Below are 20,380 nucleotides of genomic sequence, written 5' to 3'. Positions count from 1 at the left end.
GTAAACGTGGCCATTGGGTTTATATTTTAAAGGCTCAAACATACTCGGGTGGGCACTAGTACAACGGAGTCCGCGAGTAGTCCGCCAGGCCAATTAAATGCAAAGCTCAAATTTTACGACCGCTAGGACCTCTCCGCTTAGTTGGTGTCACACAAAACACTGCTGGGCATTGTATCAACCCGCATGAAATGTAACGCCAACCTGTATTTCAACCGCCTAGTGAAACAGAGCAGGAGAGATAAACTTGAGCTTAGAGGAGAGACTGTCAGACGAGCTACGACAGTAGCGACACCTTTAAAACACGTCCCAGGAGAACAAGGACTACGGAGAAGCAGTAAGAATGGGACATGTAGGATTTTAATGGAAACTACTGTGCTGCGGAGCGCCCCAGTTTGTAAGCTCCGAGGAGAGCGGACAGTCCGCTCAGTCTGTTGTGCGTGGGGTCCACCTGAGTATGTTTGGGCCAGGTTTACATTTTTTCCATCATTTGTTATATGAAATTAATTTCACGTGTGTGGATTTTTTTATACAAGTAAACATTTTTAAATACAAGTTCTCACATCACATTCTATAAGTTCTCACATCACATTCTATAAGCTCTCCCATTTTGCATCATATCTACCTTCATAAAAACGGCTCCATGGTAATTTTTTTTAAGAAACCATTCCATGTTTCAAATAACAGTATTGAAGGTTTTAAAATGGTAACATTTGTGTTGAGTTTGGCTCTTTTTAGTGTAAAATCCCTGCCCAGAGGCTCCTTAGTGTCGTTTTCAGGTGCAGGTTGATCTGTGCCGCTGATTAATAAATCGGCTTTGCTTAACTTTTCTCACCACATTCACATGTTTTTGTTGTTGGTTTTGGTCTTTCGGCTGCATGTTTAAGTTTTACTTTACAAATACAACAGCACACTTATGTACAGTATATACCCTTACATCCTTCCCATATCTGAGAAACAACTCTCATGCCACTCTCAAATGGTAAACCTCATGTGACTACCATTTTTTGGCACAAAGGACAGTTTAACCGGTCAAATCAGTCGATTGAAGCACAGCTTCTATCGTACCACACTGCATTTTTTGAGCACTGGTGCTTATCTAAGATGGGGAATGCAGGGGGACCATGGGATAAATCCCTTTCAACTTGAAAGCTCTACACAATAGGGCCCTAGCTAAGTGCTAATGTTGATATGTAACTATGCCCTGTCAACTTCAGTGTATTTGTCTTTGAAAGAAGAATGAAGTGGTGTACAAGTGCTATTTTGGGGTCAGGGATTGTTGTCCAATGCCACTCTCAATGCTTCTGTGAGGAATAACATCTCACACACATTTGATCTATTTTATGACTTCTAAATCCAAGTTCATAAGAGGCTACACACTTGTCTTGTGCATGTGTTGCACTCACCTACATAAAACAAAACAGTGATTTCAACTCCAGTCAGTTTTTAGAAAAACACATTATCTGAGCTGTGCTCATGGTAAAGAAAGCTAGGCCATGTGGATCAGATTTATCTTTCCCCCCTATAGGCAGTAGCTGACGACAGCATCTATTCCCTATAGGACATGGTTATCAGTTCATGTGCAGGCTTGCCTCAGTAAGCACAGTGTAGTTTGCAGACAGTGTGGCCTCTCTGCAAGCCTCATTAAGAGAGCCATGGTTCAGTAGACAACAAACACACAATCAACCACCTGCCCATCCAAATCTGTCTTTGTCCCAACACCAATCCTGTTTCGATTAACTCATCCCCCCACTTTTTCAATATCCAACTTCATCACTGCTGATTGTTGAAGCGTTACAGCCTGCTCTTCTATTAAAAAATACTGTCAGCTTTCCAGCAACAGGCAGAGATCACTCAACCTACCACTACTTACTGTTATTAAATTAATTTGCGTTATCATTTATACCAGCTATTTACTACAGTGATGTGTGCATACTGCATAGGAATAATTTTAAGTTTGAGTTTTTTTAGTACTGTAATTGCAAATAATTAGTAATTTTATTTTTTATTTTTTTTATTTTTATTTTGCCATGAATGAATGTTCCATTTCTCCCATCTTTGATCAAATGTTCTACTCTTAAGCCACAGGTGAACAGTTAACTTCTCCATTCAATATATTTCCTCTATAATGTCCAGCCATTGCTGTGGTTGAATAGTATCACATTTACCCAGTTTCTTGTTGTAACCTTTTTTAGGCAAGGATTAATGCTTTAAATAAGTAAATGTCTTCTTTTTTAATTACATCAGGAATTAAACCCAAGTAGATACTCCAGGGGTCCATTGGAATTTTAATATTACCTTCATTGTCTACAAGGACTTTGTTCATTGTTTAATGCCTACTTGTAAGCACACACTTACTTTATTTTTTTCAGACAATTTAATTGCTCTTCACATCCACACATTCTGAGTTTCAAACATCAGCATTTGATTTTTTTTGCCCCAAGATAGAAACAAAACCTGCCTGCTATAGCACATATTATTAGGTTTGTATTATTTTTTTTTTTTATACATTTATAGAATTCAAAAGTTCATACAATACTCACCTAATGAGTAGGACATTAAAATAGAATGCAATTGAGATTTCCTCAAATCAGTATTTATTGAAACAAATCAAATGGCAGCATTAGGTATAAAACAAATGAGGGAGTTGATAAGGTGTCATGGATCATTAATAACACAAGTTGAACAGTATGATGAGGACACAAACATATATTTAAATACAGCATCCCTTCAGCCACACACAGTAGGTCCTCGGTCCAAACACAGATGGATGGAATGACATTACGACACGTTAGTTTGACACAAACTTGCGCTGATTCTGGTCATATTAAGTTCCAGCAGTAGGGCGATCATTGACGTGCACAGTCAGCCTTAAGAGCATCTATACTGATAAACAACACATCATAATCAACTTATTGCCTTTATCTGCTGTACAGGCGTAGTTGAAGCTAAATAGCTTAGCAAAGGCAAACATTAAATGGTAAATGGTAAATGGACTTGATTTTATATAGCGCTTTATCACCACACTGAAGCAGTCTCAAAGCGCTTTACATATCAGCTCATTCACCCAATCACTCTCACATTCACACACCAGTGGGACAGGACTGCCATGCAAGGCACTAGTCGACCACTGGGAGCAACTTAGGGTTCAGTGTCTTGCTCAAGGACACTTCGACACATAGTCAGGTACTGGGATCGAACCCCAAACCTCTCGATCAGTAGACGACCCACTACCACCTGAGCCACGGTCGCCCATTAAGACGGCCATTGTTTAGCAATAAAACGTCTTTGATATATACCTGTGTTCACAAACGTCGCAGATTCCTGTGACTCCGATGAAGATGGTTAGAGTTGTTCAGCTGAGTCTTTACGTAGGATACGATAGTATTCATACGATGTCAACAGTCAAAGCATGGGCTTCATTATGGCCAAGTGCTCTTGGGTAAACTGTTATGTAATCAGTGACGTACTGACGTTTTGTGGTGACGCAAGGACGTGGCTCCAACTTGCTGCTGCTGCGATGGAAAACCAAACCGGTTCTTCAGCTAAACAGGAGTAGCTCTGAAGTAGCGCTAGCTCCAACTATAGCTCCGAACGAAAACTTCATGCTCTTGGTGGAAAAGCCCTTATCACCACAGCCCTGGCTCCATCCGTGCTCAGTCCGACACATTTTCCCCATTCGTTTTTGTTTGCAACCATAAATTAATTTGTCTTCAATTACGGCTTCCCCCGTAGTGTTTGATCGTAAAGGCTTGCAAAACAGAACGTCTTTGTGTATTTCTCCATTGTGTTCGTATCTGACAAAAGCAAGCAGGTTTGCCAAGGCTGCAATGTCAGTCGATTCATACATTTTCAGAGCAAAGAAGCCACTTGTTCTGATTTGGGCCAGTAGTTGTTTTAACACATCTTGAGCCATGTTGTCGATACAGCGCTTCACTGTGTTATCAGACAATGAAATCACAATCATTTTTTTTGCTGCTTTATTGCCAGTTGCACACATTGACCATTTCCTTAGCAGCAGGTAAAATAAAGTCCTCTCCTATGGTGTGAGGTTTTCCAGTATGTGCAAATTAATTTAGCCGCTTTGTAAGATACCTCCACAGCTCTGGCATATTCGCCCCCATCACACGTGGTTTCAGTGGCTTTTTCACAAGTCATATATTCTCATAATTGGTTTTCAAAGAACTCCTTTGGCTTGGACAACAATTGTCTATGTTTGGTTTGTAGATGGCGACGCAGTTTACACGGCTTCAGTGCTTCATTTGATAGGACTTCAGCGCAGATGACACAGACAGGGCAAGGGTTGTCATCAGGTCCCACGCTTGTAAATCCCAGCGACAGATACTCACCCAGTTACTTTCTTCTTTGTTTCTTTGCTGACTCTTTTGTCTGCTCATCCTGATGATCATCTTGATCATGATCTTCACTTAAATCAACAATAGACTTGTTTTTGCTAAACAGCCATTGGTCTATGACTGCTACTTAATTCCCACCGTTCATGCGTCCCCTCACCTTTAATTCCTCCCCACCTTTATTTTATCAACACGTTCCGGCCTATCAGCAACTTGTGAAATTACTTACAATAGTTTAAGCATCTGTATAATTCAGAGTCATGTCCTGTGTTAAATAATGTATAACATTAAATAATTCAATTAAAATAGTATTTTTCTATGAAATTAATATATTTTGTGAATGACCCCTCGCGGCTCCCCTGCAATGCCCTCGCAGCCCACCAGGGGGCCGCTGATCCCACTTTGGTAGAGCTTGCTATAGACCATGACATATATATCTGTGCCATGCATCGTCTAAACTTAAATCTATATGATTGGCAGGCTGTCGGAGGCGTTCGACATGAAAATGAACATGTCATCAGCATAAAACAATACTTATGTTCTAAATTCATATGCACCAGTCCATCCACGTGTACCTGCCTAACTTTCACTAAACTTATCTATTTTCACTAGTTAGGTGTAGTGGCAGGTGTGTTGTGAGTGAAGCAGCAGTAATCAGGTGACCTTCACTATGTAGCACCGTCTACGTAACATGTTAACACTTATATCTGACTCAGAGCGTAACACTACAGTAACTACCACGCTATGGACGGGTGTCGTGACATAGATTGTAACCGGAATAAATGGTGGTCCGTTATACACTCAACACTCACATACCTACACGCATGTTGGTGATCGATAGTGAAGCGCACCTGATCGGGGTGTGTGTGTGTGAGACTGTCTACCTGAGACTCTAATCTCCTGCTGCTGAGAAATTTGCATCTTTCAGCACAGCAGCCATTGCCCGTCAATAACTTATGGGTGAGGTCTGTCCGGTCTAAATAGCGAACGGTCAAACTAACATGAAAATAAATGTTTTGAAACATCATCCCCAAATAAGGAACAGTTAAAAAGTACGTTTCCCCAAAAGAGAAGTCTACAGGAGCTCTGGAACGCACAGGAAGTGAGCTGTGTTGTGAAATAGATATAGATGGTGCGCTGGCGCCCCCTCACACTCTGAGGTCAAAAGCTGAATAGGTTTCATTTCTGGGCCATCCAGAAGTGAAATAAAATTAAAATAACAGATGCACACACTCGGGGTATTTGGAAGCCGTTGACAAAGTTTCAGGTCGAACAGGCACCACATCGGGGAGATATTTGCTCCACGCGCACGCACACACACACACACACACATACACACACACACACACACACTGGGTGATTGAGTGATTTAACATTCCAGCTCACAAAGTTGACTGGGCAACCTCTATTTGACATGGATTAAAGATGATCAAAATGACCATTAAAGATTATCAAAACGCAAGATGCTTTATATGGGGAAAAAAAAAACACCAACAAAGAGCAAAAATATCTGACATAATTCCAACCCCTTAAAATTCACCTAAAAGAACTTGGGGGTCTATTCTCCCATCTGGACTTAAGTGCTTTTTTGCGCACCTGCAGTTATGCACCTCTCTCCTACGCTTATTCTCCGGTCCAGGCTGCTGACACACCCACCCATGCGTAAGTAGAGCAAAACCGTGTAGTGTGTGAATGAAGGCTAAAGGAAATGAGGCGGTGATGTCATTTTTTTGGGCTCTTTAGAAATCACGGAACATGGAGTTTTCCCAACGCTTGTAACTGTCATTGAAATCTATGAAAATAATGATAAATACAAATCAGTTTCTATTATAGAGGAAAAATAGAAATACAACTTCCCACTGTATATAAAGCACAATTTCGAGCAACATCTAGTCACAGGATCATTAATAAAAATAAAAAGATAACTAAAATAAAACAAAATGAAAATATATAAGAGAATTAAAATGAAAAAAATAAATTAAAATAAAAGTACACCTTAAATATACAGGGCATATAATAAATAATGGTTGTTTTGTTAAAGCACTAGCAATATTGTTTTTAAAATGCTTGATTCAAGTTATTTGATGGCTATACAAAAGATGTATTAGTTGACACATTAAAAGAATGTATTTTATTTGTGTTAAGATCGTACATTTTCCTCATCCTTAATTATTCTTCAAACCTTCTCTAGATTTTGAGACATTTTGAAGTCTTACCCCCTAAATAATAACTTTTTGTTTACAGGTGCAGCAGAAACAAAGTGTTGAGGAGGAGAGCAAAGATGAGAGCAGAGACTCAGAGACAGCATGTGGTGACACCGACAGTCAGTATGGGACCTGGGAGACAGGGCTGCGAACAGACGACAGGTAAGCAGTCTTTTATCTACAACATACTTAAGCTTCGAAACTACTTAAGCAATCATTATGTCATGCGTTTGTATACATATGACATACAACACTGTCAATAACAAAAGCATTTGCTTGATGACGGTCATGATCAATCATAATTATTTTAGTCATTATTTAAAACCGTTGTTTAGGAGCAACTATATATTATATATTAAATGTCACAGGTCATGTATCCATGACAAGACTGAGAAGCACAATAAGATGTATGTGGGTTACATTGCTTCAACAAGGTCAAGGTCTATCCACAACAAAGATTAGTAAAGTAGACTGGAGTTTCAAGATCTGCTGTTTACACACTTTTTAAAGAAGCACAACAGGCAATTATGGAAAATGTGGCTTCAGTGGTGATTATCGCAAATGTTTTGCAGCAGGCTAAAATTAATAGCTCTTTACTTCTGAAAACACAATTGGAAGAAACCAGGTATTTCCATCAGCTGGCCAGAAAACGTTTACCACAGATGGTCTCAATCGAAGAGCTTCTGCCAAAAGGCAATCTTCTGTTGTAAAACAAGGTGAAGCGACTCAATGATTCATCAAAAATATAGGAACTGAGTTGCCAACTCATAGATGGTGCTCTGGATGGCTGAGCCAATGCATATAATATCTGGCTTTGCCAGAAAGCAAGCAGAAGGGCTGTAGAGCAGCACAGAGTGTCCTGAAGGACCCCTGTAGCATCATTAAGGCTGTTTGCAGAGTATGGGTTACATTTATTTAATTTGAAATTAAGGCTGCAACAATTCATCGTTGATGACAAAGCTCATCCCCGGTTAAGGTGAATGTCGATAATTATCATATACATCATTGCAAGTGTTATTCCTCATCCGTGGGTGAAAGTTGTCGTGTTGTGGAGCAGATTTGCTCTGCTGTTTGCTGCACATGCTCAGTGGACAGAAACGGCAGTAATCAAAGTGCAGCACCAGCAACATGGCAACATTAAGTCCAAGTATGTCCACACTATTGAAATATTTCACGTTGAATGCGGCACATTAAAGACATCCTGTAATGCGTGTAAAGCAGACCTCGCCTACCATGGAAGCACGTTGGTCATGCATTAGCATTGGAAGACGTAATATTAGCATTTTGTTACTTATTCTTACCTTAAAAAAGTAGTAGAGTTTATTCATCATCTTACTCGTCTTCTTTTCGATATAAAAACCAATGCAGTACCTCAAAGAAGAAATAAAACTGCAAGCAGTGATAACGGGACCTCGCATCTGCCGTGGTTGTTGAGGTACGAGGTGGAGGAGCCTCTTACTGTCCTCACAGGAGTGAGTGATACGTGCTTTCATGTCCCTAAAACATTAGAAAACATGTGCAATAACACAAGATAAAGTCCCTACATTTGTCAATAGTCTCTATTGAGAAAAAAGTAACTTAAGAGCTCCACAGTTGTGCGTGTTCACAAGCATACCGGTAAGGGACGATGGGATTCGAAATAGGGAGGGGAGTGTGGAGCATGAAACGTCTCATGATTCTACATACTGCAGCTTTAAATCTGTGTTGCTCTGTGTGTGAAGGCCTTTGTGTATGTAACCTGACACCCGGGTCCAGAGAGGCGAGGGGTGAATGATCAGTCACACATGTATTGCCTGTAACGCTCACTGATTCTTGTTTGCCGTTCAGAGATTTAGTTTTTAACTTTATCCATGTCACGTCGTAGATCCATTGTTTGTTGCATTATTTTTTTAATATCCCGCACTGTAACAGAGCGAAAGTCTTTGAATTTGGCTCTGAAAATCTTAATTTCTCCGGAGATTGAGCCTTTCAATTCCACAATCAGTTGCAGCTGCCGGTGTTTCGTTTGGTTCCAATTTTTTTCTTCTCTGTCTCGTTTTTGCTCTTGTAGTTATCCTTTTAGAGGTTTCAATTAAAGCATTTTGTTTTGTTATTAGTTTAACTTGGCAATTTTGCCAAATATTTTTCCCCCCACAATTCAAGCCTGACACCAGCCACTCCCAGCTCAGAGAGCAAGTCCACGTCACAGCACACACCAGGAGATGCTGCCTCACAGGCTGAGGCTGACACTATAGATGGATATCCTCCTCCTCCCTCTGAAAGCCAGCCACTCCTTTTCCCTGATGTAAGTGAATACAGCTTTAATAGTCTGTAATGCTTGGTGTTGTTATCTGGTGTTTTGTGAAGATGGTTCAGACAGTATTGCTATTTACTGCAGTCGTTTAACCTTTAGTTGCTAAATATAGAATCATGCTGAATATTTTTTTTTCTTATTGACATATTTTCTCTTTGCGTGTTTTGATTTCCAGACTCCGACAGCTCTATTGGACACCAGCGCTCTGCGCTCGAGAGCTCAACTGGCAAAAAAACGAGCCCCACGTACCCGGCCGTCACGGGCTGCCCGTCAGGCTGATGCAGATGGAGGAGGCCCTGCAGACTGGCTTTACAGAGACTCAACAGGTTGGTACTTTTCCCCCTCTACTTATTCTCTTTTTCTAACCTTTAGTTTCAATCAGACCGTTTTTCATTATTTATGTTTCAAAATATTAGTAATATAAGTACTTATAATAAATATATTAATTAGCTGTAGTTTGAAAATATACATGAATATAATAACATTTATGACAATACATGCTTTTATGACGAAGCAGACATTACAATGCATCATAAGAGCACAGTACAAACGATCAACAAATAAAACAGTGGAAATCCCACCCTCTGGCTCTTTTTTTTGAAAAACACAAAATTTTGACTTTGAGTAATGTGCAATTTTTTTTTTTTTTTTAAACTAAACTAAAGTTTATACAATGACATTCACACTTCTTCAATTTTCCTTTTTTGTTTACAGCTGTATCTGTACAAGGATAGGTACAATAATAAAAGAAACAAAAAAAGACAAGGCAGGTATGACTCATGGGGGGAAGTGTATAAAAGCCTAGATAAATAATAACAAGAGGAGGCAAGAAGGGAGGGAATTTGCGTGTGTGTGTATGTGCATGTGTATGAGTATGTAACGTTAGCTTAGAAGCAATATGGTAATGTCAGGGTTCCATCTTTTCATTATTTTTTCTTTCTGTAGTCCCAGGGTGTATGTTATGCGTTCCATATCGTAAATTTCCGATACTTTCTCAATCCAGTAACTGTATGTCAGGTTTTAGCCATTTAGTTGTTATACATTTAAGAGCTGTTGTAATAAGTATTTGTAAAATATAATTTTTAGCTCTACCATCAATGCGTATTGGTGTTCGGCCTAGTAGTGCCACAGTTGGATCTTTTGTAAACTTGTAATGGAATATCAGTTTGAGATCTTTAAAAACATCCTCCCAAAATATGTGAGTGTGGTTTTCAATTCGTATACCACAATTTCTCTAACATGTATTAGAGTATGCTGGGACCATTTTTGACACTATAACTGGAGTCCGGAAGAATCTCATTATCACCTTCCACTTGAATTCCCTTCATGAATTGGAATTGGTTACAAGATGGGCTTCTGTACATATTTCATCCCATGTGTCTTTTTGTATATCTACATTCTTTTTGGTTTCCCATCTTTTTTTTATCTGCAATGTATTATTCAAGGTCATACCTGAAAATATATGGTAAAAACAACCTATAATCTTCTTACCCTCGTTTGCAGTTTGTAATTTTAGCAAAAACTCCTCAATTGGACTGGCCTTCAAAACTTTATTTAATTCTTTATGTTTAGTTAGGAATGTCCGTAATTGTAAATATCTAAAGAAATGAGTGTGAGGGAGTACTAATTCCTCTTTCAATTGTTCAAATGATTTTAGACTCCTACCCCCATGAAGTTGATGTAACTTATTGAGTCCATGTTTTGACCACTTCCTAAACTCTGCATCCATATGGGAGGAAGCAAAATTCTTTATAAATCCAATATTATTTAGTGATGAGATTGTTTTAGGTGATCCAAATGATACTTTTGTTTTCCTCCAAATATTTAGTGTTTCTCTAGTCCATTCACATATTTGAGCATCCCCTGATGGGATATCTATAAAAGGTAAGACCTGTAGGGGAGTAGCACACAAACTTTTTTCTATATTTAGCCAGCGTGTATCTGAGAGATCCGGAATCCATATTGTTAAGAGTCTTAACTGTGCAGCCCAGAAGTAGTGTCTAAGATTGGGCAGTTGGAGGCCCCCATGGGATTTAGAAAGCTGTAGTGTTTTCAATCTAACTCTTGGCCGTCGCCCTTGCTAAATTAACTTTGAGATAAGTCTATCTAATTTAGCAAACGTGGATTTAGAAATATCAATTGGCAACATCTAAAATAGGTAGAGAAGTTTAGGGCGTATATTCATCCGCACAATTTCTATGTGACCTAACAGAGATGGTGGAAGAGTTGACCACCGGTCTAGGTCTCTGCTAATTTTCTGAATTATAGGCTTGTAGTTTGTATTGTATAGGCTTTTTTAATGTTAGTGGAATCTGAATGCCATCTTTTGGCCATTGAATTCCAGTTTGACTGACTGTGAAATATTACAATTTATATCCATAGCCATGGTTTTGTCTACCTTTGCTTTATAGCCTGAGAAGAACCCATATGTTGAAATTAGGTCTTTTAGGTGAGGGATTGTGGTTGCAGGTTCAGTTAAGTATAAAAGAACGTCATCTGTGTACAGCGATAATTTATGCTGTCTCTAATGAGTTGAGCTAATGGTTCAATACAGATATTGAACAATAGAGGTGATAGGGAACAACCCTGTGTGTAACCACATTCAAGGACAAAACAATCTGATAAAAACCTGTTGACTTTAACAGCATCGTGCGGATTAGAGTACAGTGTTTGAATCCACTTAATAAAAGTTGGACCAAATTTAAGGTGTTTCAATGTTTGGAACAGGTATTTCCAGAATACTCAAACGCCTTTTGAGCATCAAGTGATAATATCATAGCTTCCTCCTTCTGCGGTTAAAAGGTTCAATGGTCTTTTGATATTGTCTCCATAATTCCTCCTTGTTATTAACCCGGTCTGATCCGGATGGACAATTTGGGTTATAACTCTATTGACGCGTCTTTGCTAAAATAGCTGTTAGTATACGTAGGTCTGTATTCAGCAATTTTATAGGTCTGTATGACTCGTATTTAGTGGGATCCTTGCCTTCCTTGTGTATGACAACTATGGCTGCCTCCTGGAAGGAGGGAGCCATAGTATGATAGGCCTTTAATGATAGGCCTTTAATAGCTTTAATAGCAAAGGTGATATCGTCTCTTTAAATGTTTTATAAAGTTAAATAATGTATCTGTCCGGACCAGGACTCTTTTTTTTCAGAGTGGAAATTACCTGCTGTAATTCCTGACTGGTTCATCTCATTATTTTGCCATAGGTTCAGATAGCTCCTGTAATTTGATATCTTTCAAGAATTGGGTCAATTCCCTATCCTCAATGCAAGTATCTGTATTACTATACAGCGATTCGTAGAATCCTGCAAATTCCTGTGATATTTCGTCAGGTCTTGTAAATGTTGAGTTATTGTACTGTAACTTGTGTACAATGTTAGATGACTGCTGTTTTTTTAGTCTTAATGCTAACAATCTTCTTGCCCTTTTGCCATTTTCATAATATTTTTGGTTGGTAAATCTTAAGTTGCCCTCTTTTCTGTTAGTAGTGTTTAAATCTCTTCGAGCTTGTTTAAGAGTGTCAAGTAAACAAGAGGTTGGTGTTCTCTTATGTTGTTGCTCCAGTTTTTTTTTATTTTGTTCTCTAAATGTGTTTGTTTTGCTTGCCTTCTCTTTTTTTTTGCGCTTGCGAATGAGATGATGCATCTTCTAATGTATGCATTTGCACAGTCCCATAGAGTAAGAGGTGATATTTCAGGTGAGGTATTTGTATCTAAATATTTTTCAGTTCATTTTTATAAATGAAAGGAAGTCTTTATCATTTTGAAGTGAGACATTCAATCGCCACTCTTTGGTTGTAGGCCTGTGGCCCAGATCCCGCATTAGTCCAAGCGGCGCTTGGTCAGACAGAGTAATTGGTAAAATCTGTATATTTTTTATCCTGTGTATCTCTGATTTGGGAGTAAAAAAGAGATCAATTCTTAAATAAAATGAGTGTCTATGGGAGTAAAATGTGAAGTCTCTGCTTTTGGGATATTTACTTCCACAGACATCCACTAAGCCTGACTCGATGGATAAATATTTTAATCTTTTGCTCATTCTTGGTGCAGAGGTCCTCGAGGGAGGTTGTTTATCTATAAACTGAGACATAACGCAGTTACAGTCCCCTCCCAATAGAAGGATACCTGTACTGTGCTGTATTATTGTAGTGAATATTTTACTTATAAAACCAGGTACATCCTCATTTGGAGTGTATATATTCATGAGAAAGACTTGTATTCCATCAATAAAACCATTCACTTACATGAATCTTCCCTCAGAGTCTTTGTGAACAAGATTTGGTGAAAAATTGACCTGTCTATGTATTAAAATGGAGACCCCCTTTTTCTGCCCGACTGGTGTGATGAGTTAAACACTTTATAGGCCCATGATTTTTTCAGCTTGTCATGTTCTGTATCAGATTGGTGGGTCTCTTGTAGGAATGCAATCTGACAATTAATTTTCTTAATTGGTTGAGGATCCAGCATAACGTGGATGGCTGTTCATCATAGGAATGGGATCCACACAAGGTTTCTGCTGCTTAACAGAAGGTTTTCCTTGCCGCCATGATGAATTCATGTTGGGTGTGGGATACATATGTATGTGTATATACGTATATATGCATATGTGTGTATCCATAAAATGAAGAGTCTGTCCTTAAGACTGCTCTACTGTAAAGTGTCTTGAGATACCATTGGTTATGATTTGGCGCTATACTAATAAAAGATTGATTGATTGATTGAGGATTTTATTCCTCTTTATGGGGCTATGGAGCCCTTTGGCGTTGTGACTCAGATGATAAGATGAGAGTAGAATATGACGTTTAGTAAATGTGTGAGTTTGTGTATGGATGTGAGTGAGTAAGTTTGCCGAGATAAGTGAAAGACAAGGAGTGTATTGAGGTAATATGTATTGGGAGGGAACCCAGACTTGTGGGTTGAGAAATCGTTTATATACTGTATATATATATATGTAAAAAATAAATAAATAATTAAGAATATGAGAGCATCATGTATATATAAGAAATACAAACACATAGTTATTGTCTTATACTCTAGATCCTTTGAAACTAAATGTACAGCTGTATTATTAATGTTACTTTTGGGATCACCCGGGAACAGTGGGATCTGAACAGATAGAACAGAGCATGAAAAATATAATAAACTTAACCAACATCAAAGTCTGGTCAGTCCTTTGGGACAGGGTCCCTGGCTGCAGGTCAGAACAGGCAACTGTGTGAGCAAGTTTAAAGTCGCTCGCCTTTGCTTGGGTAAAAAAAAAAAGAAAAACTATAGCAAGCAGCCCAGGCTCCTGCAGAACCTCATCATGCAATTTATGAACATAACGACATCTTAATACTGATGTACTGTATAGAGGGATATTATCAGAGCTATGAATACCCTGTTGGAAATAATAATAACAGAAAACCAAATGTGACTTGTAAAGGTATGTCACGTATTGATTACATCATACAGGCAAGAGAGTAAACAGCGCTTGATCATATGTGGTCCTGTACAACACCTGCTACACACATACCTCCTTCACATATATTTCTCTCCCACCTGCAGCATATAAGAAGCGCGTCACCGTCGCAGCGACACAGTGATATACTCACGTATGCAAATGCGGGTATTTATACATTTATCAGCTCCTATTAATGTTCAGTTTCATTGGCAGGGATTACGTTTTTCTGAACATAATCCAAAGCTTTGGTATCATCAACGAACTCCTTCTCCACATTGTTGTGGGAGATGCGAAACTTGGCTGGAAAAAAAAGAGTCCATAGCGGATTCCCTGTCTCCCTGTAGCATCCTCCTGACCACCGTGAAAGCCGCTCTAGCTTTAGCGACATCTGCTGTGTAGTCCGGAAATATGGCGATCGGAACTCCTTTGTATTTGAGTTGCCCTGTACGGTCGCGGGCTTTCCTCAGAATATCCATAACATCTCCCTCATTGTGCAATCTTGCGATTATTACGCGTGGTGTGACCTCCGGTCTTCTCTGCGTTAGGCTGCGATGTGAGCGCTCCACCCGCACCTCTTTCTCCATCTGCAGCACCTGCTGAAGAAGTTTGGAAACAGCTGTGGGAGAGCTTAATCCCGGATGCTCTGGTACACCAGTAATCTGTATATTCCCTCTCCGCATCCTGCCCTCCAGGTTCTCACACTTTTCTTGTAAATCCTTCACTTGTTTATTGAGGTCTTGTACATTTGGTTGTACCGACACAACTTCATCGGACCATGTTGAGAGCCCCGCTTCGACATTTTTAACATGGGTCTTCACCTGTTCGATTTCCGTGCGTATTGCGGCTGTGTTGTTAACTCTTTGACGAGGATATGTTCGGGCTTGTGTTGGAGGCTCTGTCGAACCTGTATTTTCAAAGATTCACTGCCATCCATGCCAATTTTGCCGAGCTTTTGTCACACTCGTTTATTGCAGTTTATTTTGAGAGTTGCACAGGTTACTTCGGACGAGGATGTCATTTGATTATGAAATTATACACCTTTTTGCGTGACATCATTACTTGACTTAGCAACGCGCCGCCATTTTAAGAGTGGTAATCATTTGCCTGACAACTGCTATTTACCGCTGATTTTGCAGTCTGGCTGATTATTATCGTATAATGCCCAAATCCTGCGTAGTATTTGGCTGTCATAACCACACCTGGCTGAAGGAAAAGATAGCCGTTTTCAGAATACTGACAGAAAAAGGCCAGAAACCGAAATTATGGATCCAAGCACTGAGGCAAACAAACGAAGATGAAATTACATGGAGCCCAAAATCAAAGTGGTCGTATGTTTGCAGTAGACATTTTGTAAATGGTAGGTTGTGTATTTTGGGGATCTAATTTCTTCCTGATTGTTTTTATAACATTATGAATTAGCCTTCCGTCTGCGAATGCGGATTTTATAGGGCCTTAACTAAGGGGTGAATTCACTTAGATCTGAAATAAAGGGTGGTAAACCAGTTGTGTCTCTAAATCCGTTGGTGACGTAGTTTCCTCACCTGCTGCGAGGAATTCACTAAGCTTGCATGATGATTAGTGCACATGCAGAAGGGGTGGAACCCTATTTAAATGAGCATTTTGCTCTTTCATTGTGGAGACATGAGTGCACAGAAGCACACAATAACTTTTGAGGAAGTTAATTTGGAGACAGATGGACTTCTCTGTCTGCTGCACAAACATTTAATAAAGTAGAAAACTAAATGAACAATTAAAACTGTTTTTTTTTTTTTTTTTTTTAAACAAAAAAACAACCACTTTAAAACCTAATGATAATTTTTCCCACTAATTTAATGTGGCTGCTCTGTCAGGTCCTGTAACTTTGCTCTGATCAGTCCATGAAAAATGGGCAGATTTGGACAGAAACCGTCCTATTGATCTGTTGACATCATTGATCTGTTGAAGTCATTGATCTGTTGACGCCATTGATCTGAGTCAATACAGCAACACAGTCTGTCAATCAGTCTGCACCATTTGAAGATTATCTACTGACCATCATCCAGCAAGTCTGATATGTGAACATTGTGCCATCACTGTAAATTAGGCATCTGATCAGCTTTCGGGCCTGATGCTCCTTCCATCAACGCGACACCAGAGTTTGACAGTCAAAACATGACAGAAGCAGTGCGTCCATAGCGCGCACGGCATCCCCTCTCCACTGCAGCGTCACCAGACTCCACACATGCACCGCCGAGGGTGTGATGCTTTTTTCCCCCTCACACACACTTAACTCATTGTTTATTTTCTCACTCAGTGGCTGTTAATTTTGACTATTGTTTTATTTGAATTATTTTCTTATACTAGAAAGGTTAACTGGAGGCTTTTTTTCCATCTCTGCTTTGTTTTGTGTAAACAATTACTGCAGCGGATCTCTGAGTGTGTTTGCACCTGCTTGTCAGTCGTACTATTTTCCTGTGCTAAAACAATTACTGCAAACAGTTCCAGATTTGATTAATTGCATTGCGCCCACTGCATTAATTTATTTGCATGTCCTCCTCCAATTTTCTTGCTCCACTTGTGAGCTCCGCCTACTATACATATTTATTAAAGGGGAACACGCTAAATGGATTGAGGGTGCGTTGCGACGTGCATCAGCTGCGCACTCCTGATTCCCTGGGGTTTGTACGGCTTATTAGCACGTGGAGTGACATTTGCACGTTTTAATGCCCCTAAACCTTTGAATGGTGAATTTAAATTACTCTATAAATGGGTTCAAATATTTGTAAAAATGAAAAAGTCAGTGCCTCACCAGCCATGAACTTATAGATAATGTGAAGGAGCTTGGTATGATGAGCTATTTATTCAGCTTACACAAAATTATGTAATTTTTTAAAATGTTGATCCATGTGTATTACACAGTTGTGAGAGCACATCTCCAAATGGTAGCTACTGCTACAACATTCTGCCCTTTCTCTGCTTCAGTGTATTGATGAGATCTGAAATGAAAAAGAATAAAAGCACTCCTAAACATTTGTAAAGTAACATTTGTAAGTAAAGCCTAATCACAAGCTGCATGATTGTATGAAAAGTGATGGTTTCCAGGATTTTACTAAACAAAGCTAAAATCTATCCAAAGTTTGAATTTAGACTATAAATTAATGATTTTGTGCCTAGACACAAATCTTTGTCATAGTGTGTAAGAAACACTGGTTATCATAGCTGGTTACAATCATTAACAGCCAATACAGACTTATTAAATTCAGGCTCTGTACGTATCATGGATTCAAGCCCGATAATCAGTAAGTTTAACTAGATACCTTCAAGTTATATAATTATTTACTATAAATCTTAGTATATATTAAGTATATTTAGCATATACTAATTGTATAATTATTTATAATAAGTGTATACTACTATTGATATTATGATAAATACAACAAAACAATATCACATTTCCTCGCTTTATCCTTTTGTCAGCTTAAAAACATGTGGAAATGAATGACACGGCTCCAAAACCTGACACACTTCTCAAACGTCAGCACCCTAATTTGCATAGTCTCCCAGGGAGTGTTCCTGTGGTGGAAATGTAAATCACCTTCTCTCCTACAAACGTTTGCTCTAGTCTAGGGAAAATTACTGAAGCCTTTGTCTGGGAAGCTCCTTTTGGATGTGTGTTTTTCCACTTGGCAGAAGCAACGCTTGAGAATAAGAAGGATGAATCGGACTCAGAGGAGCAAGCGAGAGGAGCTGATGCCGGGCCTGCAGTTTCCTTTCAGCCACAGAGAGTCGCCCTGTTCCCCGGCTTGGACCCGTTAGCTTTAAAAGTGAGTATTGGATCTTTGTGTGCCACAGAACCCAGTCCTGATTCATGGGACGAAACATTACTTTTACTGTCAATTAGGTAATTATCAATCAGCCAAACATGAAACTCATAACTACTGTCGATTAATTTTCTCACACGCACAAACTGAGAACACACTTGTGTCTTTTTAAGGTGAAGGAACAACAGAGGCCTGACAAAACTTAAAGATAGAAACTTAAAGAGAAGTTTGAAATCAACAAGAGACTGGGGGAAAACTTTGGGAGGTGGATTAGGATTCTTTACAACTCACCGAGTGCGGCAGTTCTGACAAATGGACTGAGATCTAACAACTTCTCCCTCCACCGTGGAAACAAGCAGGGCGATCCACTCAGCCCCTTACTTTGAACATTGCTATTGAGCCACCGGTACATGCTATATGCAGAATGCCTTAATATCTGGTATTTCGGTTGGTAATAGGAAGCATAAAAAAACATTGTATGCAGATGACATATTAATATTAATTTATAAAACCCCAAAATTTCTATCCCCTGCTTGATCAAGGTAATTTCCTCATTTGGCGCCTTCTCAGGATACAAAATCAACTTTGAAAAATCTAAAGCATGCCCTTGGGCTCTTTATTGATTGACGCTGCTGCTCCAAACACAAAGTCATGGCACAATATAATCAGGGACTGTATTCCCAGTGAGCTTATTACATGTATGATCCATTCAAGGTCTGATGTATTTTACAGTGTCTGGGATCCATATTTACAATAAGTTAGACCCACAATATCTTTGACTCTTCTGCAGGGAGTCCCAAAGTCAACCTAATCTGTTTCTGTCTCCGACTCACTTTTCTTTTTAATAGAATGTGTGTAATTACCATTACCTAATATACTTATCAAGGACAGATGTAGCTTCATGCCTAATTGAAAGTGTATCATGCTGTGTGTGCACTTTTGTTTTGTTTTTGTTGTGGTGATTGCTGATTGCATAGAAATGTTAAAAAGTATAATAAAAAATATTATCTAAAAAAAAAGATGGTTGTAGAGACAGTCTCTTATAATTTTACGGTGATCATCTACACCAGGGGTCTCAAACTCAAATTACCTGGGGGCCACAGTAGCCAGAGTCTGGGTGAGGTTGGGCCGCAGAAATCTAAAAAAATGAAATCTTCATAAACGTCATTACTAACAGTTCTTTAAAGGTAGGGTCGGCAATTTTCGAAAGCTAGCATGATTTTGAAAATAGCCTCCCCGACGACTCCGCTTTTACCCCCTCCCCTCTGTGCTCTGTACTAACAATTCTTTAATTTAAATGGGTTCTTCTGAACATGAACTGCCCTGAACATGAATGCAACATTGACAAACATGAACATTTCTTCTGAACATGGCTTCTCTTGCCTACTTCTTGCTTCCAGAGACCTGGCAGTGCTTCCTCTCACATAGCTGAGCGACATTTGGCTTGAGGGAAGTAATTGTCTGTGCTTGTCACCAGCCTTTCTCTTCACTGCAGGCTTTGAACATGACATGAATTCGGCTAATGTCTGTCACTCTCCTAATAAAGTTTTTTTTTTTTCCAAGCAATAAAGTTCAAGTCACGTGTTTAGCCAACCAGAAAGTAATTTCCGCTTTTTCTTCCGGCAACAACAAGGTGGATAATGAACCACTCGGCAGCAATCGCCTTTCTTTTTGCGCTCAGTGTTCATGTATTTTGTGACGACATGAACATCATGACATTTTTAGATTGTAGAAACTACCGAGATAGAGAGCAGAAAAAAGGCAATCGCCAGTGGGGTGTTTACTATCCGTTGGGACAGTGTGACATTAGCCGATTATAGCCAATATAAACCATGGGACGCAGCCACAGAGGCGTTATTTACTGGATTTTATTTTCTATTTTAACCCCATGGAATCAGCTGTACGTTCCAGCAAACACTGATGTTTCGTTGACTATAACCGAGGCGGGTAGGTCTATGAGCCCCCAGCCTCGGAAGCGGATGCGAGCTGGCTGGGAGCTTGGGGAAGGGTGGGCGTAAGTGGAGAATGAGGGATACATAATGTTTTAAAGACTTCTTAAAGGCTGATAAATCTTTGATAACAGCTCGAGTCATGTCATTACAATACAGTATAAAACACACGGGCCGCACTAAGATTACATTTTCAAATTGTCCTGCGGACCACAAATTATCGGCCCACGGGCCAATTGCGAGAATGAGACCTCTGATCTACACTGTCCTGAAACTGAACTTGCCTTGGATTCTAACTCTACCAATTGATGAACATGATCCAGTTGCCACCTCCTTGA

The 20,380-nt window shown here is 39.4% G+C and overlaps 1 protein-coding gene across 4 annotated transcripts in view; it reads left to right on the top strand.

The window, feature by feature from the left end:
* The window catches only part of LOC114469284 (trichohyalin), a 131,301-nt gene that overhangs the window by 92,946 nt on the left and 17,975 nt on the right, over positions 1–20,380 (top strand). For 3 of the 4 annotated variants that reach the window (XM_028456630.1, XM_028456629.1, XM_028456631.1), the window contains 4 exons: positions 6,594–6,715; positions 8,696–8,837; positions 9,022–9,172; positions 17,963–18,096. In XM_028456630.1, coding sequence (XP_028312431.1) covers positions 6,594–6,715; positions 8,696–8,837; positions 9,022–9,172; positions 17,963–18,096 — 549 coding nt within the window. The remainder of the gene's footprint in view (positions 1–6,593; positions 6,716–8,695; positions 8,838–9,021; positions 9,173–17,962; positions 18,097–20,380) is intronic. The other variant, XR_003674751.1, reaches the window with a different exon arrangement.

The sequence above is a fragment of the Gouania willdenowi genome, chromosome 9, assembly GCF_900634775.1.
Source record: "Gouania willdenowi chromosome 9, fGouWil2.1, whole genome shotgun sequence".
NCBI lineage: Eukaryota > Metazoa > Chordata > Actinopteri > Blenniiformes > Gobiesocidae > Gouania > Gouania willdenowi.
The sequence above is the reverse complement of the archived record's forward strand: the minus strand, read 5'-3'. Positions and strand labels throughout refer to the sequence as shown.